We start from the raw sequence: 24,639 nt of genomic DNA on the forward strand, positions 1-24,639 counted from the left end.
TCAGGTAAAAGCTTTTTGTTCTTCTGCAATAGTGATTTCAGGAACTTCTCAATATTGTGTTTCCTGTGTCTTCCAGAGATTTCAGCGACAATCATGCATAATTAATTATTTGACTACAAGTGCCAGAGCATCAATGGAAAACTTGAGAACACCCTGTGCCTCATCCTCCTACATTTAAAAATAACTTATCAGTCAAAGTATCATTCTTATCAGAAGCCAATCAATGCAGAAAAATCTTTCTTTATACTAAATCTGATGTGTGTGGGTCTGTGAATTTGTGTGCATGTTTTGGTGTTATTCAGATGGATAAACACTTATACTTCTATATTACTGGCAGTTGCTGTTTATTGCACCTCAATTGAATAAGTTTGTTTTCATATTAAGCCAGTTGTTGCATTTATTAAAGCAACTTAGTCTATATATCTTTTTTAATTAAAACCTGATAGCAATAAATAACTTAATGAACCATCTCAGTAAATAAATATATTTTTATTTTGTTTTGTGACTCTGGAAGTGAGAGACTAGACTGACAGTGGACTTCTTCAGCCACAAGTGTTGTATAAAAGTGGGGTCTCATCCAGGATTCCCATTGTAGACAATATTTAATTGGAATTTGATAATGATAATCAGAAAGGATAAAAGGAAATACAACAGATTATATAAAACAGGATTTGTCAACTGCTATGCCTGTTCTGGAGGTGGAAAATTTATACCTGAATGATTTGCAAAGGAAAGCCAAGAATAGATAAATTGAATTGGCAAAAAAAATTTACAATGAAAGTAAAAAGTAAGGGCTAGGAAGCTAATGACTTAGGTCAGAACACAACAGTTGAAATCGGAAAAACAAAGAATGAGTCAGTTAAGCAAGTGAAAATTACATTGCAGATTAAACTGCTTGCGGTAAAAAAGGAAATGATAAGGCAGGAAAAAGGATTTAAAAGAAAATGGAAGTAAGAAAACTTGAACTTAGAGTTATAGAGATGTACAGCATGAAAACAGACCCTTCGGTCCAATCTGTCCATGCCAACTAGATATCCCAACCCAAACTAGTCCCACCTGCCAGCATCCGGCCCATATCCCTCCAAACCCTTCCTATTCATATACCCATTCAAATGCCTCTTAAATGTTGCAACTGTACCAGCCTCCACCACATCCTCTGGCAACTCATTCCATACACATACCACCCTCTGCGTGAAAAAGTTGCCCCTTAGGTCTCTTTTATATCGTTCCCCTCTCATCCTAAACCTATGCCCTCTAGTTCTGGACTCCCCGACCCCAAACTTGAAAGATAGAGAGCATTTAAGAAGCTGGAAATTGAATTGCAAAGGGAAAAAGAGAGAGAAGGGGAGAGAGAAACCAGAAAAAAATGGACTCTGGGAACATTCTGACAAGGGAAGATCTGAGTCCAATTCAAGTCATAGTGGGAGATTGTTTATGTTTGTGCAAGCTCTCCCAAAATGGAGACTAAGACTTATTCAAATTTCTTTTAAAAATAACTAGGCAAATGAGGTGGTTGAAAGAAAATTAGACATTGTTCAAGCAAAGCAGGCTGACAAGAAACATTCATGCTGTTTGTGCCAGGCTTTATGAGGAGCCTTAGATTATGAGATGACAAAATACACTTGGTGTGTACAAGTGTTATCTGAGATTTGCAGATAGAAATGTGGGAATATTCAGAAGCAGCCTGTATAAATGTTGATCTAATAATTCTTATCTTCACTTTCCTGTCTTTTTCCCAAAAGCCTGGATTCCCCTGATTAAAAATCTGTCTCCCTCAGCCTTGAATATGCTTAATGATGCTGCCTCGACAGCCCTCTGCGATAAAAGATTCCACAGATTCACAACCCTTTGAGAGAATAAATTCCTCTTCATCTCTGTCTTAAATGTGTGAACCCATTATTCTGAGGTGATACTCTTTTGTCCTAGATGTTTCCACAAGGGGAAACAAGCTTTTCATATCTACCCTGTCATGTCCTATAAGAATTTTGTAAGGTTGTCTTTCATTCTACTATGTTTCAATATGTATAGGCGCAAGCTACTCAACCTTTCCTCATAAAACAGTCCCTCCACATCTGCTATCAGCCTAGTGAACCTTCTCTGGGCTGTCTCCAAAGCCAGTATAACTTTCCTTAGATAAGGGACCCAAACTGTTCACGGTATTCCAGCTGTGGACTTGTAGATATAGACTTGTACAGTCTCAGCAAAACAACGACAACACACGCTGATAATGTTCCCACAGTACTCAGCAGAAAGATACCTCAATATTTGTTGCAGTCACTGAGGTTGCCCTAGTTCCTGTGTAGGGTCACGATTTTTGCCCCCTCCTTGCAGCAGAGACAGAAATGTTGAGGAGGGATCTGATTAAAACTTACAGGATACTGAGAGGCCTAGATAGAGTGGACATGGAAAAGATCATCGAATTCCTACAGTGTGGAAGAAGACCATTCAGCCCACTATATCAACCTCTGAAGAGCATTCCATCCAGATCCACCCCTCTACCCTATCCCTGTAACCCTACAAATCCACCTAGCCTGCACATCGCTGGACACTAGGGGGAATTTAGCATTGTCTAGATTAGAGTAGCGCTGAAAAAGCACAGCAGGAGAGGCAGCATCCAAGAAGCAGGAAAGTCGATATTTCAGGCAAAAGCCCATCATCAGGCCAATCCCCCTCGGCTGCACACTTTTGGACTGTGGGAGGAAACTGGAGAACCCGGAGGAAACCCACACAGACACGGGGAGTATGTGCAAATACCACATACAGTCATCTGGGGATGGAATCAAACCTAGGTCCCTGGTGCTGTGAGGCTCTCAGTGGCAACCAGAACTTCCTCAGTGACCATGTTCTTCATAAACTTACTCAGAGACATTACTCAGTGTAATGTTCCACCCATCTCTCCAACTGTTTATTGCAGGTGATGATATCGTACCCGACCTTTGTTTTCCATTGAATTGCTTTCTTTCCTGATGGAACTATTGCCTTTTTGATCCCATCATAGATCCATTTGATATTCTCTGTGTTGAAGAACATCTGGGTATTTTGGCAAAATTATAATTATAGTCATTAGTGAAGTGCCGAGCAGTCTGTTAGACTATTCTTCAAGCAATGTTGGTGCATTCAGAGTCTTCTTGTGTCAACCTGTCCTATAATTTATGAGAATAATATCTTGGCTTCAGTGACATGTTCCACTAGCGTGATGTTAACCTTGGACCAGTCAGCATTTTTGTACTTTTGCTTCCTATGCAGAAAGTGCAGTATCGTAACTGATGTCTGCAATTATGTTCCATTTCGCTTCTGCATTCGGTAGGAGAATACCAGAGAATGCCATTAATTGAGACAATAAACTACTAGTTCTTATTAGAATAAGAAGGATAACTGACTTTGCTGTAAGGATGGGTTTTCTGCTTTAGATGATAAATAATTGCATCCTAACCCTGTATCGAGTCAGTAGTGTGATCGCTGCTTGTGTTGGCTTCACAATCACCAGTTTGTGACTTGATGCTGAAATCAAAAGGCATGTTACTAAAGCTGAAGCTGTAACTTCTAAGAAAGTATAAGAATGTATGGAACAACAGCAACCTGTCTGTGAACAACAAATTGCAAATCTACTAAGCCTGTTCCTTCAGATTGTTGCGCAATGGAGTTGAGACCAGGAGGATAAATGCTAGGCAGAAATAAAGACTGCGAACAGTTTCTACCATTACTGTCTAAGACATTTTTCAGCATCGCTTGGCAGGACAAGATCACTAAATCACAGGACTGTGCTAATTCCAATCGAATCAGTGTTCACCTGCTGTATTCATTGGATGGATGATAGCTTTAAACCAAAAATTAAAATCTGGCCACTGGGTCATTATCTGTTGGTCCATAACACCATACAAGGACAACTGCAATATTATGAACATGGCAGAAAATACCACAAGTCATAAAACCATAGAGGTAGAAATAGGTGTAGACCATTTAGATCCTTGAGCCTGTCCCACCATTCAATAGGATCAATGGCTGATCCAATATTTCTCAAATCCACTTACCCGTAACTCTACTCTTCAAGAATCTATCTATCTCAGCTTTAAATATACACAAGAACTCTGCCACTGCAGTGGCAAGGAGTTCCAAAGACTCACAGCTTTCTGAGAGAAGAAACTTCTCATCATTTCGGTCTTAAATTGACATCCCTTTAATTGAGACTATGTTCTCTGGTCCTGAACTGTCCCATGAGGGGAAAACTCCTCCCAGAATTTTTCCTGTCAAGCCCCTTAATAATCTTGTACATTACAATGAGATCACCTCTCATTCTTCGAAGTCCAGTGAGTAGAGTCCCACTCTGTTTAACCTTTGCTCATAGAACAGTGCCCCCATTCCAAGAATCATCCTAGTGAACCTTTTCTAAATTGCCTTGAATGAAATTATATCTTTTAAATAAGGAGACCAAAACTGCTCACAGTACTTCAGATGTGGTCTCACCAGTTGCATTAAGACTTCCCTACTCTTATACTCCAATCACCTTGAAATAAGGGCTAGTGTCCAGTAGCCTTCCTGATTACCTGCTATAACTATGTGCTAGCTCTCTGTGTTTTATGCGCAAGTACTCCCAAATCTTTTTGTGTTGTAGCTTCCTGCAGTTGTAAGTTAGTTCGCTAAGCTGGAAGGTTTATTTTCAGACATTTCATCACCATGCTAGGTAACATTATCGCAATTTGTTTTCCATTTAAGTAGTACTCTGTTCTTTTGTTCTCCCTTTCAAAATGAACAACTTCATATTTTCCCACATTACACTCCATTTGACAACTTTATGCACATTTATTAAACCTCGCAATATCTCACTATAAACTTAAAGATCACACAACACCAGGTTACAGTTCAACAAGTTTATTTGGAAGCACTAGGTTTCAAAGTGCTGCTTCTTCATCAGGTGGTTGTGGAGCAGGACCATAAGACACAGAATTTTTAGCAAAAGGTTACAGTTTCATGCAGCTGAAATATATCAAACAAACTTCAATTAAGTCTTTCATCTTTTAGCATGGGTTTGCTAGCTTCAGTTCATTAATACATAAATCCCAGAACTCCTTTTAAGTCACATTCTCAAGATAACCTCAGGTTTTCTAACAAAAGGTGTCATCTCAGCTCAGACAATATTAATGAACCGAAGCTAGCAAACACATTCTAAAAGATGAAAGGCTTAATCTAAGTTTGTTCAATAGGTTTCAGCTGCATGACACTGACCTTTTGGTATAAATTCTTTGAATTATGGTCCTGCTCCACAACCACCTGATGATGAAGCAGCACTTCAAAAGCTAGTGCTTCCAAATAAACCTGTTCGACGTTAATCTGGTTTTGTGTGATTTTTAACTTTGTTCACCCCAGTTCAACACCTTCTCCTCCAAATCACTGTAAACTGTTTGTATCCCTTTTACAACCTGCCTTTTCATCTATTTCAGTGCCACCTACAAATTTAGCTACAGTACATACACCTCCTTCATCCAAGTCGTTAATATATTTTAAACAGTTGCAGACCCAGCAGTAACCCCTGTGGAACTCCATGGGTCACAGATTGCCATTCATTATTTCCTGCCAATGAGCCATGAGACAGCTGAGAGATACTCACTGTTGGCTGGGAGCTCCATCTGGAGGGCATTGAAAGCAGTGAAGAGAAATTAAAAACTCAACCACAAATAGAGCCCAGGGAAAACAGAAGCGAGTGAGTCCTGCACTTTCCAATGCATTGTCTTCATCTGCAGCAAATGTAGCAGAAGTTGTCATCCTAGAGTGTGCCACAGTAGGCAACTTTTAAACACAAAATTGACCAACCAGGCACAAACTGTCAACTCTCAAATGAAAGACAAGTAATAAGATAGAAATGTATCCTTCTATTAGTCTGGTTGTTACTTTTCGAAGAGATGCTTTGTTTCAACTGTACAAATGTCTGTGAGGAATCATGTCTGTGAGGCAGAATTTTTGGTTTGATATGAGGACAAAAATGAATGCAGACAAGGATGTAGTTTTGCACCTCTAACCCAACGTGACATTTATCAGCACCATTCCAGGGTGTTGTGCATATTGTCAGACATATATCTGATAACCCGATTAGTTTGTTTCTTTCAGATTAAACAGATAATCCTTCTTTACCTTACAAATTTTACTCAATATCTCCTTGACCTCAGGGTTACTGGCTTAAGTTAGAAGAATAGTTTGTATTCTCTTGAATTGAGCAGGTTGAAAGAATGGTCGAATTCATGACTTCAAAGTTATGAAATGGATTAGAAAATAAGTTCTGCTGGAAGGATTTAGATAGGAGCTCACTTAAAAAGCAGAACCTCCAAGGAAATAATGGTGTGAGAAAAATGGGGTTCAGTTCATGGGGCGCTGGCACCAGTACTGGGGTAGAAGGGTGCTATTCCAGTCGGACAGGCTTCCCTTAAACCATATGGGACCAGTGTCTGGGTGAATTGATTAAGTAGGAAAAGTATTTAAACTAAATCAAGGGAAATAGAGTCAAGAAAAGGGGATACATAGACTTGCAAAGTGAAATGATACGACAGTATTACTGTTTAGCTATGTAGGCAGTGAGTGAGACAGGAATGGATGAACTGCACAAACATTAAAAAAGCAGCAAATACAGTCAAAAAGAATCAGATGGTAAAAAGGTGAAATTAGTGGCTCTCTTCTTAAAAACACATAAAGGCACAAAATAAATCAATTAACAATACAAATAGAGGTTAGTGGGTATGTTCTTACTGCCATTTCAGAGACATGGTTACAAGGAGATCAAAACTGGAAACCATATATTTAGGGTTATGTGACTTTTCAAAAGGCAGAATGGAAAGGGTGGTGGTAGTATGAAATGGAATACACAGAGGGTGGTACATATATGGAATGGGCTGCCAGAAGAAGTGGTGGAGGCTGGTACAATTGCAACAATTAAAAGGCATTTGGATGGGTATATGAACAGGAAGGGTTTGGAGGGAAATAGACTGGGTGCTGGCAGGTGGGACTAGATTGGGTTGGGATATCTGGATGGTATGGACAGGTTGAACCGAAGGGTCTGTTTCCATGCTGTACATCTCTATGACTATGACTCTAATAAGAAGAAATGATCTTAGATCGAAAGGTGTAGAATATAACAAGAAAAAATAATAAGGGGAAGTAGACAGTGATGCGAGTGCTGTTGTGGACCAGACCAAAACCCTTTCAAGGAGATAGCCTAGACCCTAACTTTTTCTTATTTTTAAGCAAAAACGTAAGGTGCTGCATTCCAGATGTAATTCAATTAGTTTTACTACTTAGTTTTAAGCAAAACACACCTTATTCTAAACCTACAGTTAAAAAGTAGAAGCCAACAAAAAAGAAGAATTGATATAACTTCAACAATATTGGAAACCTTAACAGAATAATAGATTATTTCACTATTAAATAGCAACTGTTCCAGTACAGTAACATCCCAATAACACACCCTTGGCAAAGGCAAATTCCGTAGAATAATTGTTTCACCATCGTTATGGAAATCCAACAAACACCTCTGTATCTTGACCTTGGGTTTGTGTATTTGTGTGAAGTGGCAACTACAGCTGATATAAAATTAATACCCTTATTGAACACATGTGCATTTTGTTAATGTAAAAATTGTTGATTATAACTACTCCGCTCCTTTTGTTGGGTTTACATGTATTTGTATCAGGTTTTGTAACACTTGAAAACATTCCTGTCACAAAGAATAATCTGTCAGTTTGATGGATATTCCATTGTATGCAGGGAGTGCTAGACATATTTTCAGGGTCTCAACATCCTTGGTACAAACTGTCAACCACTGTGACTGTATTAACAAAATGCACACTGTATTTAATGTTCCATGTTCATTTTTACAGGACCTGACATTATTTGTGACCACCCAGCTCTTGTTAACATCTTTGTTGATTACAATCGGAAGTGTGTTTTTAATAGTGACCGCTGACCTCCTTCTCTTGCATACCTTCAATATGTAAATTACAAGTTTACCCCATTGAAATTAAATAATCAAATCAGCTCGCTTTCCCTTAGGTGCTAATGGATTTTCTATTACTCTCTGCTCAAAGTTCACTGATCAATACATATGTTATGATTCCTATAGTTCCACACACCTCAAGATCAGTCTTAGTGCTAGATGTTCTCTCATCATCTGAGCTTGATGCTAAAATACTACATATCCAACCTAACTTGTATAATCATGGCTGTATTGTTAAGATCATCATTCAGTATATATTACGTGAACAAATGAAAGGGCCTGTGGCCATTATTTTTGGTCTAGAATGGTGACTGATCTACCTCAGATTACCCTTATAAGAGACAGATGTCTCAAAATTTCAGCAACAGGTAAAGCTATCCATCTCAAGCAGCTGCTTTGTAGTAAATATATGAATGGTATTCTCCATGAAGCAGACACTATCACCAAGTCAAAACCACATTTTTCCTAACACTTCAATGAGTAATTTAGTATATGTGTTTCAGTGCTAATGTGATTTCAGGTATCAAACAACACATCTACTTGATCGTTCGCAGCAGGCAGCATGGAGTTCAGGCTTAACCAGCCGTGTTTGCAAACTTCAGAACTTTGTGTCCAAAGTTAGGTGTAATTCTGCTATTGAATAACATTCACTAATTAATTCTGACCATAAAAAAACATAGCTGAAAATGTGTTGCTGGAAAAGCGCAGCAAGTCAAGCAGCATCCAGGGAACAGGAGAATCGACGTTTCGGGCATAAGCCCTTCTTTAGGAATTCCTGAAGAAGGGCTTATGCCCGAAACGTCGATTCTCCTGTTCCCTGGATGCTGCCTAACCTGCTGCCCTTTTCCAGCAACACATTTTCAGCTCTGATCTCCAGCATCTGCAGACCTCACTTTCTCCATAAAAAAACATATTAGATCCTGCTCTTTGTAGGCAAATGGAATTTGCTCACATATTGCACCTTTTTCATGAACTCCACATTTTGAATGGCATCACCTGACCAAACAGACTCTACCTGTCTGATCTGAGTCTTTGTTCAACTAACTAAAATTGACAAGTTAACAATTTGTGCTTCATCTCAATGCCAACTATAATCTAACCAATCAGTTCCATATTCTCATGTTGTATAAAATGGCTTGTCCTTTACAAATATTTGTTTCCTTGCATATCAGATCTGTTGTGTATGAGCTGAAAAACTTCAACGTCACGTCTCTTTTTAGCAAAGGCTGCTAAAAGTAGACATGAATTTGCATAATAATGTATAAACTCAATGTAACTATGAACTTTATTGAAACTTTCAAACTTATTAGAACTTTCAAGACAACCATCAGTAGAACTGTCAAAAGTAGCTGTCAGTATATCTGTCCAACGGAACTGACAATGGTATTGTCAAAAGCAAGTGTCAATAGAATTGTCAAAAAGATTTGTCAAGCTATTAAGGCATCTAAAACTTATGCCTTTTAAATATTTTTTAAAATACTATCTAAAGTGTTTTAAAAAGGCTTTTACCCTGTGTGTTGACAAGAGCCTGAGGGTTATCATTGAAAGTTTAAGTATTAGATGAGTGATTTCAGAACTTTGCATTTTCATAGTGAGATGCCTGTCATTTCACAGTTTGGTTGAAAGTACCAATTGGCTGTAAGCTCATTAAAGTGGGACAATGTATCCCAATGCTTATTTTTATCAATAATGAAAAAAAGCTGAATGTAGTGAATAGGTTTTTTTTCAACAGAAGTATTAGTTTTTAAAATAGTGTATTCATGTATAGACACTTAAATAAATGGTTGAATCTCAGCAAGAGACCTGATGTCTGTCATTGTGGATACCAAGTGAGTTGTCTTGATATATGTGAGGGAAAAGGACCATAGGCAAATCATGGATTGCATGAGTTGGCATTACATTGTCATCAACTCTATGGCAGGCCATGGGTGATGAGCACAGGGGCATAGGTTGACATTGGAGAGTATGAGAGGATTTGGAGGAATGAGTGACAGCACATGGTAGGCATGTATTGGCAGAGATGGAGTATGAGCAGTGAGGGAAGGAGGAGAACTGAAGGGCTGGTTTTATACTTTAACAAAGTACTGGTTTGACAAAGGCCTCTGCATCTGGCAGCTTCAACAGTTTCTGGTCATCCACCACCACTTCCATAAACCCTGCGGCCAGCCACCTACACACGAACTCTATTGGAAGCAAATTTGCAACCTCTGAAGCATGGTATTCAATTGTTCACTGTTTGATTGTGCATGTCTATTAACTATTTCCCATGTGTGGCTATTGAGAAAAAGAAACTAAACTGAAAGAGAAAGTTAGAAGCTTGTGATGTGGATTTTTAAAAGCTTTGTAAATAAATTCCAGTTCAGACATTGAGGCTGGTGTCATCTTCACCTATCTCTGAAGTACAAAACAAAACAATTACTATTTCACCCATGTCTGGGATCATCCACTTTGTGCATAAACCTTAAAGGCAGTCAATGATTCTTCAAAGCCTGCCTAACAACTTTATCAACTGAGGTAGCCCTGAACTTGGCTGATACTTTGCTGATCAAGATATCTGACTTTCTCTGGGAATCTCTTTGAAAGAGGTATAAAGCCGAGTAGAAGGTATCTCACATGTCTAGTACTTTGTTTACAGCATTTAAATTTATGGACAGTAGAACTGATATTCTTTTACAACTTAATTTTGAAATCTCCAACCATCCCACATAACTGACATCAATGCCAAACGACCCATGGTATCAAATACAAACTAACTGCCATGGATTGTGCTTTATTAATAATAATAATAATAATAATAGCACACTGTATAAGCTAGAAAAATTGGATCTACTATTACCACAAATTAGAATCAATTGGACAAATGATTGCAAAAATTGATTTCACAACATATTCATTCATATATGCTGTTTCCTAATATAGATAAAGATTATGTTCAGCAGAGCAGAGCTTTACTTAATGATGCCAGCACTCAAACCATGGAATCAGGTAAAAGTTACTTGTTTTTCCTTAAAGATCTCACTACATCTCCTGTCTCTTGCTTTGATATACTAGAAATCACAATTGGCAATATTAGCATAAACATGTTTAAAATATTAAGTTTACTTTTCTCTTCACAATTTTGAACAAAAATATTTAAAACAAAGCACCAAGACTTGTTTCTAACCTATTGGATTAACTAAGAAAATACATTAAAGGAGCAGGAAAAATCATTCCCAGCCTCATTCCTGATGAAGGGCTTTTGCCCAAAACATCAATTTTCCTGCTCCTCGGATGCTGCCTGATCTGCTGTGCTTTTTCAGCACTACTCTACTCTTGACTCTAATCTCCAGCATCTGCACTACCCACTTTTGCCTCAGAAAATATATTAGTCTGTGTGAATAGAATGTGTTAGTGACTGCAATATCTCTACATGGTGAAATCGTATTACTCTTAGTTGCTGGGATATTTGCGTGGTTCAGCCATCACAATCCTATTCATGGTTCATTTAGATCCACAATGCAACTCATAGGATTTTTTTATTTAATCAGAAAATGTGGATATTGCTGGCTAGGCCAGCATTTATTGTTCATTCCTCGTTGCCCTCGGGTAGTAAATTGCCTTCTTGAAACACTGCAATCCATGTTCTGTAGATAGACCCACAGTGCTGTTATGGAGGATTTGACCCAGGGTCACTTAACTTCTCCAAATTAAGCAGGAACTGCCCTAAAACTGGAAAATTTCATCAACTTAGTTTCCAATTTCCACAGTCCCTCACCTTTATAATGTCTATTTCTTACTCCTTTCTGCACTATTGACCATTATTTCCTACAGGCCTATTGACTTGTACAGATGCCTTGACTACATCGCCCCCCTCAGGGCTTCCTAAATGTTTTTCTTTATCCTCAAACAAAGACCCTTTCATCATGATTGACAGGATCCTTCATTGTGTCCATTCCCCTACTGTACTTCTCTTTTCACCCCTTTCCCTTCCACCCAGAACTACATAAAGTTCTTCTTGCCCTCACCTTCCATCCCAGCAGCTTCTGTATCCATTGGATCATCTTTCATTATTTACACAACTATATCATGATGTTACCAAGGATGCTAATTGGAAAACAGTTTACCGGATGAATATCCTGTTCCTTCACACAATGCAACATCCTGACAGTATCATGGTTCCATTCATCTTCACAGGTAGGTGAAGTGGTGAGGTGCTTCCATTGTCCTGTGGTGCCTGTCTGTCTGTCCTGCTCTTTGTGTGGCTTTGGTGTTGCTGGGTTGTGAAACTGCCCTTAGGGCTTTGAGATCTCTGTCATGTCCATGGGAGCTTAAAGTGTATTCCATTGTCTGCATGCTGTCTGACCCAGTTCGTGAGCTGCTTGGGAATTCTGGGTTTCCTGGTACAATTTGGCCAATTTGCTTTTGTGGGCCTATCGTAGGTTAGCAAATCTTTTCCCACAATTCCCCTTTTTTTTGTTCTGCTTAGAGGAGGGATGTGAAAGGGGCAACGTCGCCAGAGCCAGGGGGATTGTCAGGTGGGGGGGGGGGGGGTTCCGTATTGGACAGTTAGCTCTCAGTGTCTGAGTCGGGCCCAGCAGAGGCTACCCCACAGGCAGGGATGTTCTCCCAGTGGATCTGTGCTAGCTGAGTAGTGAGGGGGGCAGAGAATTGCACATAGATGTGAGCAACACAGTTGGATGGCCATGCCTAGCACTATAAGGACGACAATTATAGCAATGAGGGATATCAGTCCCTGCAGTAGGGCTGTGCCCCATGACCCCAGCCAGGAGGCTGTCCAGTCCCATAGGTCCCAACGGGTGTTCTGGTCATGCAGGACAGAAGCTGCCTGCTGGATATGTTGGGCCAGGTCTGTGATGTTTTCACTGGGGTCAGGAATGTAAGTGCAGCAGTCAGCACCAATAAGGGCCCCTGTGCCCCCTTTCACAGCGAGCAGGTAGCCCAGGGCCATCCTGTTCCGCAGAGCCACTGTTCGGATGGCGACAGCTGGGCGAGTGCGTCAGCTGTGGAGTTTGCCACCTCCTCCAGTACGGCTGTGAGTTAGTGGGCTTCTACCTGTAACTGTAGGGTTGCAGAGTGGGGTGACATCAGGTAGAGAGCTGCTTCAATGGCAACAAGAGCTCATCTACTGCAGGTCATGGGCTTTGGGAAGGGAGGGGATTGGGAGTGATACATGGTACAGCGTACCCGACATAACAGCTCCCAGTCCAGGATACCGGCAACCAAGGGTAGGCCTTGTGGCCACAGATAAAATAGGTGCCATTGTAGGTCCAGAGATGACCCTGTCCAGATGGTGAGGAAGGTGGTGTTCTGGCTGGTCCTATTGAGGACCTGTAGGTTTAAAATGCTGCCTTCTGCAGCGGATCGACATACTGCAGGAGTTAGGAGCAGGGAGTCAGTGCACCGGCTCCAGCCAGCCTCCCATCCGGATGGCTGTGTGCTTTTTAAACAGATGGATCCCGCAGGTGGCCCGTGTGTGTCAGTATCAGCAATTGTCAGGGCTGGGGGCTCATGGGAGAGGTTGCAGGCTGAGTAAAACCGCCCTTTAAATTTGTCCTGGCGGTACCCCGCAGACCTCCAGCGGTCTGGGCTGTTGTCCCCATAGTTGGGCATGGCCAGTGTGGTAACTTCAGGGGATCTGCGTGGGTCGAGCCACTACTCTGCCATGTCAGAGATGTTTAAAGGGATTGAGGCTAAGGGAATGCCCCTGTGAGGGTGGACAGGGACCCTAGTGCAGACCCAGCAGCGGGTCTGATTAAATCGCTGGGCATACCAATGGTCCATTTTGAGGAAGGTGTTGGCCTGTAAGTCACGGCAGGTTATGAAATGTGCTGCCACTTGTCCCTTTTCACCAGCAAGCCACAGTGTGTTGGTCAGACAGATCAGGCCGAGGATGCTGATGGTGATGGCTGTCACGAGCAGTTGGATCTATCCTGGGTGATCGGACAGGTGTCTTCCTCTGTGTGGTCCCTGGTCATTGGTTGTGGAGCCCTCTTGCAGCCAGTGGCATGTGTCCATTCGGGCCATCCTTCCAGTTTCACAGTAGTCCGGGTCATTAGGATCAGGTACAGGCCTTTCCACCTTGTTCTTGCAGTCAACGTATTTGCCATGCCTTTTCAGGGTACTCTTCTTCATTTTCAGCCCTGGGCCATTCTCACCACATGGTTGGGGTTGCCCAGCTCCCACAGCTGGCATCTCCTGGCAGACAGTGAATGTCCGTGCACCCATGGCGTCCTGGACGTCTTGGGATGATTTCTAAGTGTTGTATTAGGTTTCGAAGGAAAAACAGAGGTAGAGAGCTAACAGAACACAGGCAGTGAGTGATTGACAGACTAGGCAATAAAGGTTACTCAAGTGTGTAATCGCTGACCACAAAGTAAACAAACACTTCAGCCCTGAACAAACACAACCAGGTGGGACACCTGAAATTGACAAAGCAGCACTCAGTAAGCACAGAACAAGCAGACACACCCAAAACAAACACATAGAAACCACAGGACAGGACAACACAGCTGGTCCCAAGTCAATTTTGTTCCAGCTGGATGTGTCAGTAGTAAAGCGAGAATTTGATGAGCGGTCTCTCCACATATTGTGCCTAACTTTCTCTGCCCGACCGACTTTCTCCTGGCTAGAACAGGTTCGTGGCAGCAGTCCTGACTCAAGGTGAATCACGCATAGGCCAAATTAAGGTTTGTTGTAAAATTTCAGGTAATTAATTTAGCACAGGTGACTACTTCCACAAGCCCAGACAACACTGTTTAGTACCGAATTACCGGCTGCCAGTTAACTTACTTTTCCACCAGACGACCTCCTCAGGCCCAGACATGGCAGCTTAAAAGTCAGTTAACAATTTAGGAGCCAAATGCTCACCTCCACAGACCAGAGTCATTACTCGCATTCCAAATTGCAGCAGCAGCCAGCTGCCAATTAGTTAAATTTGAAAATTAATTTAGCCGCTTACCAGACTACCTCCTCAGGCCAAGTTCTGGCAGCTATTTAGGAGCTAAATGCCCACCTCCCAGGCCAGGGTCACCACTCAATTTCCAAATTACAGTAGGTAAAGCCAATTCGCCACAAATCAGAATTGTGGCCACCCTCTGCAGTCATCCAGCTTTCTCTGGTCTAACCCGCTGGACAGGGCTGGCCGCCAGGTACCAATCAGGTTAAATTTAAAATGTGAGATTCGCTCACCCTGTTGAGAGAGAAAAAAAAAGGGCCTGCTGACTAATGCCAAACTGTCGGAGAAATTTGCCCAGTAGGTTAGAGATCACAAAACACAGCTCAAAGTGAAATTGACAAACAGTTTATTGCAAACTATATTGCTGGAGAAGAAAACAGACCAGCTGACACAGAACTGACAGCCTGCACAGAGAATTTGAATTCTCCTCCCAGAGCTGAGGATGAGACCAGTTTTATAGTAATCCTGCACAATGACACTGATTAAGAAATGGGAAACTACAATGTTTCTGGAAATGGAATAATTTACTTGCAAGGATGCTAATTGGAAAACAATTTATCGGATGAATGTCCTGTTCCTTCACACAATGCAACATCTTGACAGTATCATGGTTCCATTCATCTTCAAAGGTAGGTGTTAAAGTCTCTTCTGAAGTGGTGAGGTGCTTCCATTGTCCTGTGGTGCCTGTCTGTCTGTCCTGCTCTTTGTGTGGCTTTGGTGTTGCTGGGTTGTGAAACTGCCCTTAGGGCTTTGAGATCTCTGTCATGTCCATGGGAGCTTAAAGCGTATTCCATTGTCTGCGTGCTGTCTGACCCAGTTCGTGAGCTGCTTGGGAATTCTGGGTGTCCTGGTACAATTTAGCCAATTTGCTTTTGTGGGCCTATCGTGGGTTAGCAAATCTTTTCCCACAGGATCACAATGCAATTTTCTTTCACTCCAAACACTCCATCCCTTTCCAATGGCATTGCCCGATACAGGCAAAAGAGATGCAAGCCATCTCTTTTATCTTCTTCCTTCGCATTGTTCAAAGCCCAAATATTCCTTACAGGTGAAACATCAGTTCTCAGCTTAGCATGCTGTCTTACTGCTCACACTGAGGAGATCTAACATACATTGGATAATTGCTTTATGGAACAGATTTTTCATTCAACTCTCATGTATACCTTTGAGCTTTGACCATCTGTTACTTAACATCAACCCAAGTCACACTTTGACTTCTGTCAAGTTTCCTTTGCAGTTATAGAGTCATAGAGTCATAGAGATGTACAGCAAGGAAACAGACCGTTCGGTCTAATCCGTCCATGCCGACCAGATATCCCAACCCAGTCTAGTCCCACCTGCCAGCACCCGGCCCATATCCCTCCAACCATTCCTATTCATACACCCATCCAAATGCCTCTTAAATGTTGCAATTGTACCAGCCTCCACCACTTCCTCTGGCAGTTCATTCCATATACGTACCACCCTCTGCGTGAAAAAGTTGCCCCTTAGGTCTCTTTTATATCTTTCCTGTCTCACCTTAAACCTATGCCCTCTAGTTCTGGACTCCCTGACCCCAGGGAAAAGACTTTGTCTATTTATCCTAGACATGCCCCTCATAATTTTGTAAACCTCGATACGCTCACCCTCAGCCTCTGACGCTCCAGGGAAAACAGCCCCAGCCTGTTCAGCCTCTCCCTGTAGCTCAGATCCTCCAACCCTGGCAACATCCTTGTAGATCTTTTCTGAACCCTTTCAAGTTTCACAATATCTTTCCGATTGGAAGGAGACCAGAATTGCAGGCAATATTCCAACAGTGACCTAACCAATGTCCTGTACAGCCACAACATGACCTCCCAACTCCTGTACTCAATACTCTGACCAATAAAGGAAAGCATACCAAACGCCTTCTTCACTATCCTATCTACCTGCGACTCCACTTTCAAGGAGCTATGAACCTGCACTCCAAGGTTTCTGAGTTCAACAACACCCCCTAGGACCTTACCATTAAGTATATAAGTCCTGCTAAGATTTGCTTTTCCAAAATGCAGCACCTCGCATTTATCTGAATTAAACTCCATCTGCGACCTCTCTGCTCATTGGCCTATCTGGTCCAGATCTTGTTGTAACCTGGGTAACCCTCTTCGCTGTCCACTACACCTCCAATTTTGGTGACGTCTGCAAACTTACTAACTGTACCTTTTATGCTCGCATCCAAATCATTTATGTAAATGACAAAAGGTAGAGAGCCCAGCACCGATCCTTGTGGCACTCCACTGGTCACAGGCTTCCAGGCTGAAAAACAACCCTTCACCACCACCCTCTGTCTTCTACCTTTAAGCCAGTTCTGTATCCAAATGGCTAGTTCTTCCTGTATTCCATGAGATCTAACCTTGCTAATCAGTCTCCCATGGGGAACCTTGTCAAATGCCTTACTGAAGTCCATATAGATCACATTTACTGCTCTGACCTCATTAATCGTCTTTGTTATTTCTTCAAAAAACTCAATCAAGTTTGGGAGACATAATTTCCCACGCACAAAGCCATCTTGACTATCCCGAATCAGTCCTTGCCTTTCCAAATACACGTACATCCTGTCCCTCAGGATTCCCTCCAACAACTTGCCCACCACAGAGGTCAGGCTCACAGGTCTACAGTTCTCTGGCTTGCCTTTACCGCCCTTCTTAAACAGTGGCACAATCTCCAGTCTTCCGGCACCTCACCTGTGACTATGGATGATACAAGTATCTCAGCAAGAGGCCCAGCAATCACTTCTCTAGCTTCCCACAGGGTTCACAGGTACACCTGATCAGGTCCTGGGGATTTATTCACCTTTACCTGTTTCAAGACATCCAGCACTTCCTTCTCTGTAATCTGGACATTTTGCAAGATGTCACCGTCTATTTCCCTACAGTCTATATCTTCCATATCCTTTTTCACAGTAAATACTGATGCAAAATATTCATTTAGTATTTTCTGTGGCTCCACACAAAGGCTGCCTTGCTGATCTTTGAGGGGCCCTATTCTCTCCCTAGTTACCCTTTTGTCCTTAATATATTTGTAAAAACCCTTTGGATTCTCCTTAATTCTATTTGCCAAAGCTATCTCATGTCCCTGTTTAGCCTTTCTGATTTCCCTCTTAAGTATACTCCTACTTTCTTTATAGTCTTCTAAGGATTCACTCGATCTATCCTGTCTATACCTGACATATGCTTCCTTTTTTTTCTTAACCACACCCTCAATTTCTTTAGTCATCCAGCATTCCCTATACATGCCAGCCTTCCCTTTCACCCTGACAGGAATATACTTTCTCTGGATTCTTGTTATCTCATTTCTGAAGGCTTCCCATTTTCCAGCCGTCCCTTTACCTGCAAACATTTGCCTTCATCAGCTTTCGAAAGTTCTTGCCTAATACCGTCAAAATTGGCCTTTCTCCAATCTAGAACTTCAACTTTTAGATCTGGTCTATTCTTTTCCATCACTATTTTAAAACGAATAGAATTATGGTCGCTGGCCCCAAAGTGCTCCCCCACTGACATCTCAGTCCCCTGCCCTGCCTTATTTCCCAGGAGTAGATCATGTTTTGCACCTTCTCTAGTAGGTACATCCACATACTGAATCAGAAAATTGTCTTGTACACATTTAAGAAATTCCTCTCCATCTAAATATTTAACACTATCGCAGTCCCAGTCTATGTTTGGAAAGTTAAAATTCCCTACCATAACTACCCTGTTATTCTTACAGATAGCTCAGATCTCCTTACAAGTTTGTTTCTCAATTTCCCTCTGATTATTGGGGGGGGTCTATAATACAATCCCAATAAGGTGATCATCCTTTTCTTATTTCTCAGTTCCACCCAAATAACTTCCCTGGATGTATTTCCAGGAATATCCTCTCTCAGCACAGCTGTAATGCTATCCTTTATCAAAAATGCCACGCCCACTCCTCTCTTGCCTCCCTTTCTATCCTCCCTGTAGCATTTGTATCCTGGAACATTAAGTTGCCAGTCCTGCCCATCCATGAGCCATGTTTCCGTAATTGCTATCCCAGTCCCATGTTCCTAACCATGCCCAGAGTTCACCTGCCTTCTCTGTTAGGCCCCTTGCATTGAAATAAATGCAGTTTAATTTATTAGTCCTACCTTGTCCCTGCCTGCCCTGACTGTTTGACTCACTTCTGTTCTCAGCTGTACCCGTCTCAGATCGATCTCTTTCCTCACTATCTCCCTGGGTCCCACCCCCCACCTTACTAGTTTAAATCTTCCCCAGCAGCTCTAGCAAATCTCCCTGCCAATATATTAGTCCCCTTCCAATTTAGGTGCAATCCGTCCTTCTTGTACAGCTCACTTCTACCCCAAAAGAGATTCCAATGATCCAAAAATGTGAATCCTTCTCCCATACACCAGCTAATGAAACTCTGTATAATTTAATTCCTATTTATACTTCCTCCAGACCCATTTGTTGTTTCTTTATATTATTATCTCCCTTACCTTGCATCACTTGTCTGACAATTAATCTCTCTTGCCTTCTACTCAATAGTGACCTTTATTTTTATTTTTTCCTCCCCACCTCCAGCACATAGCTCTGCCTTTGAACTTTCTTAACTTGGATAGATTGATAGATTTTTTTTCTAGGTCTGAAGAAAAATCATTATTTTGAAACTTGCATGGAATGTTTCTAAACCTACAATAATAGCTTTGAAGATGAGTTGGGTGGGACAGTCGATGGTGTAATGTGGAAAAATTAGCTCCTTAATTAGACAAGAATTAGAAGATACTTTACAGAAGTAGACAAATCAGACAAAGTGCATAATAATCCAAAGAAAGAGTTATTAGGAAAGAGCACTAAAATTCTTTCTAAGGGGTGAATTTTAAGGATAATCTTGAGGAAGAACAAAAGTAAAAAAGTTGGAGGATGGAAGCTTCAGGCCTACGTGGCTAAAGATAAAACCATCAACAGTTGTGGAAACATAGAAAATAGTAGCTAGAGTAGGCCAATCTGTCCTTCAAACCTGCTCAACCATTCAATATGATCATCCAACTCAGTACCCTGTTCCTGTTTTCCACCCAGGTTGAAACTTTATTGCTGGAACAGCACAGCAGGTCAGGCAGCATCCAGGGAACAGGAGATTCGACGTTTCGGGCACAGGCCCTTCTTCAGGAATGTCGAATCTCCTGTTCCCTGGATGCTGCCTGACCTGCTGTGCTGTTCCAGCAATAAAGTTTCAACTTTGATCTCCAGCATCTGCAGACCTCACTTTCTCCTGTTTTCCACCCACCCTTCTGATCCCTTTATCCGTAAGTACTATATCTAACGCCATCTTGAAAACATTCACTGTTTTTATATAGAATTCCACAGGCTCAGCACTCTCTTGGTGACAACATTTTTTTCTTCTCCCTAAATGTCCAAATAGAACATAGAGCATTACAGTGTAGTACAAGCCCTTCAGCCCTCAATGTTGCGCCAACCTGTGAAACCTATCTGAAGCCCATCTATCCTACACTATTCCATGTCTATCCAATGACCATTTAAATGCCCTTAATGTTGGCAAGTCTACTACTGTTGCAGGCAGTGCGCTCCACACCCCTACTACTCTCTCAGTAAAGAAACTACCTCTGCCATCTGTCCTATGTCTATCACCCCTCAATTTAAAGCTGTGTCCTCTCATGCTAGCCATCACCATTCGAGGAAAAAGGCTCTCACTGTCCACCCTATCTAACACTCTGATTTTCTTGTATGTCTCAATTAAGTCACCTCTCAACCTTCTCTCTAATGAAAACAGCCTCAAGTCCCTTAGCCTTTCCTCATAAAACCTTCCCTCCATACCAGGTAACATTTTCATAAATGTCCTCTGAATCTTCTCTAAAGCTTCCACATCCTTTCTATAATGCAGTGACCAGAACTGTATTCAATACTCCAAGTGCAGCCATACCAGAGTTTTGTACAGTTGCAGCATGCCCTTGTGGCTCCAAACCTCAGTCCGTCAACCAAAAAATGCTAATACACTGTATGCCTTCTTAACAACCCTATCAACCTGGGTGGCAACTTTCAGGAATCTATGCACATGGACACCAAGATCTCTCTGCTCATCTACACTACCAAGAATCTTACCATTAGGAACTCTTTATTCCTGTTGTTCCTTCCAAAATGAATCTCCTCACACTTTTCCGCATTAAACTCTATTTGTGACCTCTCAGTCCAGCTCTGTAGCTTATCGATGTCCCTCTGTAACCTGCAACATCCTTCAGCACTATCCACAACTCCACTGATCTTAGTGTCATCTGCAAATTTACTAACGCATCCTTCTCTGCCCTCATCCAGGTCATTTATAAAAAAAGACAAACAGCAGGAGTTCTGAAGGAGATAGCTGAAGAGACAGTAGAGGCGTTAATGGTGATTTTTCAGGAATCACTTGGAGTTAGGGAGGGGTCCCAGAGGGCTGGAAAATCATAGAATGCAGAAATTAAAGTATAGTGATCCATTTAATGGTTAGTGTTGGGAACCATAACTTGTCACTTTTTACATTAATGATCTGCAGAAGGAACTGAGGACATTTTGGGTAGGTTTACAGATGAAAAAAAAGACAGGTGGAGGGACAGATAATTTTTAGGCAGGGAGACTGCAGATGCATTTACATAGGCTAGGAAAGTGGGCAAAGAAGTGGCAGATAGAATACAACGTGGGAAAGTGTAAGGTCACACACTTTGGCAGAGAGAATAGAGGCATAGACTATTTTCAAAATGGGGAGAAAATCCTGAAGTACAAAAGGACTTGGGAGTCCTAATCTAGGATTCTCTTAAGGTAAACTTGCAGGTTGAGTTGGTAGAGTCATAGAGATATACAGCATGGAAACAGACCCTTCGGTCCAGCCCATCCATGCCAACCAGATATCCCAACGCAATCTAGTCCCACTTGCCAGCACCTGGCCAATATACCTCCAAACCCTTCCTATTCATATATCCATCCAGGTGCCTTTTAAATATTGCAATTGTACTGGCCTCCACCACTTCCTCTGGCAACTCATTCCATACATGTACCACCCTCTGTGTGAAAAGGTTGCCCCTTAGGTCTCTTTTATATCTTTCCCCTCTCACCCTAAACCTATGCCCTCTAGTTCTGGACTCCCCCACCCCAGGGAAAAGATTTTGTCTATTTATCCTATCCATGCTCCTCATGATTTTGTAAACTTCTGTAAGGTCACCCCTCAGCCTCTGATGTTCCAGGGAAAACAGACCTAGCTTATTCAACCTCTCCCTATAACTCAATCATGGTAACACGCTTGTAAATCTTTTCTGAACCCTTTCAAGTTTCACAACATCTTTCCAATAGGAAGGAGACCGGAATTGCATGCAATATTCCAACATCGGCCTAACCAATGTTCTGTACAGCCGCAACATGACCTCCCAACTCCTGTACTCAATACTCTGACCAATAAAGGAAAGCATACCAAATGCCTTCTTCACCTGCAACTCCACTTTCAAGGAGCTATGAACCTGCACTCCAAGGTCTGTTTGTTCAGCAACACTCCCTAGGACCTTACCATTAAGTGTATAAGTCCTGCTAAGATCTGCTTTCCAACCTTATAGAATCTGGAACAGTTCCTAAGGATTGAAGGGTATCATTAGACCTTTCTTCTGCAACATCCATCTGAACACAGAACCAAAATATGCATATACTTTGTCATCCATCTCTTTGTCCCTCATTACAACTTCCCCAGTTTCTGATTGTAATGACCTACATTTGTCTTTGCTAATATTTTTCTCTTCAATACCTAAAAATGTTTTGCAATTGGTTTGTGTATTCCCTAAAAGCTTAGTCTTGTACTCAATGTTCCCCTTCTTAATCTATCCTTTTTTCCTCCTTTGCTGAAATCTAAACTGTTCCCAGTCCTCGGGTCTGTTGCTTTGTTTGGCCAATTTTAGATGCCTACTCCTTGGATCTAATACTGTCCCTTATTTTACTTGTTCACTGTGATCAGGCCACCTTTCTGGTTTTTGTGCCAGACAGAAATGAACAATCGTTGCAGTGTTTGACATTGCCTAGCCACTGTTATCCCTTCAAGTAACATTCTCCAGTTTATCATAGTCAATCTGCTCCCATCCATCGTACTATCATAGTTTATTTTAATTAGATCCAGGATCCTATCATGGAACCAACTCTGTCACTTTCCTTCTTAATGAAGCATTCTATGATTCATTCCTTACCCAGTCCAGGAATTTCTTCTCCATGATATTGTTACTGATCTGATTTACTGAATCTACATGCAGATTACAGTCACCTGTAATTACAGCTGTATCTTTGTTGCTTTCTTCCAAATATTGTTCAGCTTCCTTTTGAATACTACTTTAAATCTGTATCTACCTCAATGTAGGAAGAAAATGAATAGCAGATTCTAACCACTGTTTGTGTAAATGTTTCATCAATCAATTTAAATGAAGTTAAATTTGTGCAATTGAATTGACAATCCTTCATCCATTTTAAACAATTTGTGTTTATTCTATCAATCTATGTAAATCCCAGAACTTCTTTCAAGTCACATTCTCGAGATAATTTAAGATTTTATAAAAGATGTGACATCTCAGCTCAGACAATGCATCAAGGTGTGAAGTTAGACTCTGTCTCTATCCCAATCCTAAACTACACTGGTTCTATTTCCAAAGTAGGAATTTATAAAATGCTACATAGATTGACTGCCTGCATTGACTGCCTGCAGATTGTGTGTTTTTTGAACAAAATAGAATGTATCTGCAGATACATTCAATCCATATGTAACATTTTATAAATTCGTACTTTGAAAATAGAACCAGTCTGGCTCAAGATTGGGATACAAACAGACTCTAACCTCTCATCTTTAATGCATTGCCTGAGCTGAAATGTTACCTTTTTTTTAAATAAAACCTTAAGTAACCTTGAGAATGTGACTTGAAAGAAGTTCTGGCATTTATATATTAATGAACCAAAACCTGCAACCCAATCTAAAAGATGAAAGACCTAACAGCAATCTAGGTTTGTTCAATATATCATTTCAGTTACATGACATTGTGACCTGTTGTGATAAATTCTGTGTTTTATCATCCGACTCTACAACTACCTGATGAAGGAATAGCATTCTGAAAGCTGGTACAACAAATAAACATGTTTGACTATAACCTGGTGTTGTGTGATTTTTAACTTTGTCCACCCCAGTCCAACACCGGCTCCTCCACATCATGATAAATTAGTGATGTGCTTATTTTCAAACTGCTGCCATCAGTCCTGCTTTTGATGATGATAGGCTCAGCAGCAAATGTAGGAGAGAAACACCCTGCAACTGGAAGAACTGCTCCTGGCATGCACACAGAGATGACCTTTTTATGATTGCTTGCTGAGGAGTTACTGTCCTAATCTAGGCCCCAGTGTTAGCATATCTGCATATACCTCTCCCAGCACCCAAAGACAACCATTGAGATTGGGAAGAAAATCTATTGCTAGGTATCATCCAAATAAAGACAGGCACCTGAGGAATCAGCATTAGAAATGCTGATTTCTGTCTATATTAAATGATATTTGCATCATCAAGTAATCAACTGTACAGATCTGTATTTGCTAAGCAATGTGAAAACATGTAGTGAAACATGCAACAACAGTGGCATTCCCAGTTTGCAGTTTGGTTGTGAGCTTAGGATCACCACCTCTGAACCCATTTTGATTTTTGAGGAGTAAAGTAAAGAAAGTTTTGAGAGGAAGAT

General features: G+C 41.3%; 1 protein-coding gene across 1 annotated transcript in view; it reads left to right on the top strand.

Moving 5' to 3' along the window:
* Positions 1 to 24,639, top strand: part of LOC122562603 — a 242,224-nt gene that overhangs the window by 168,124 nt on the left and 49,461 nt on the right. Inside the window, exon 19 of the mRNA XM_043715583.1 lies at positions 10,898 to 10,963. Coding sequence (XP_043571518.1) covers positions 10,898 to 10,963 — 66 coding nt within the window. The remainder of the gene's footprint in view (positions 1 to 10,897; positions 10,964 to 24,639) is intronic.

Source organism: Chiloscyllium plagiosum, chromosome 25, assembly GCF_004010195.1.
Source record: "Chiloscyllium plagiosum isolate BGI_BamShark_2017 chromosome 25, ASM401019v2, whole genome shotgun sequence".
NCBI classification, from domain to species: Eukaryota; Metazoa; Chordata; class Chondrichthyes; order Orectolobiformes; family Hemiscylliidae; genus Chiloscyllium; species Chiloscyllium plagiosum.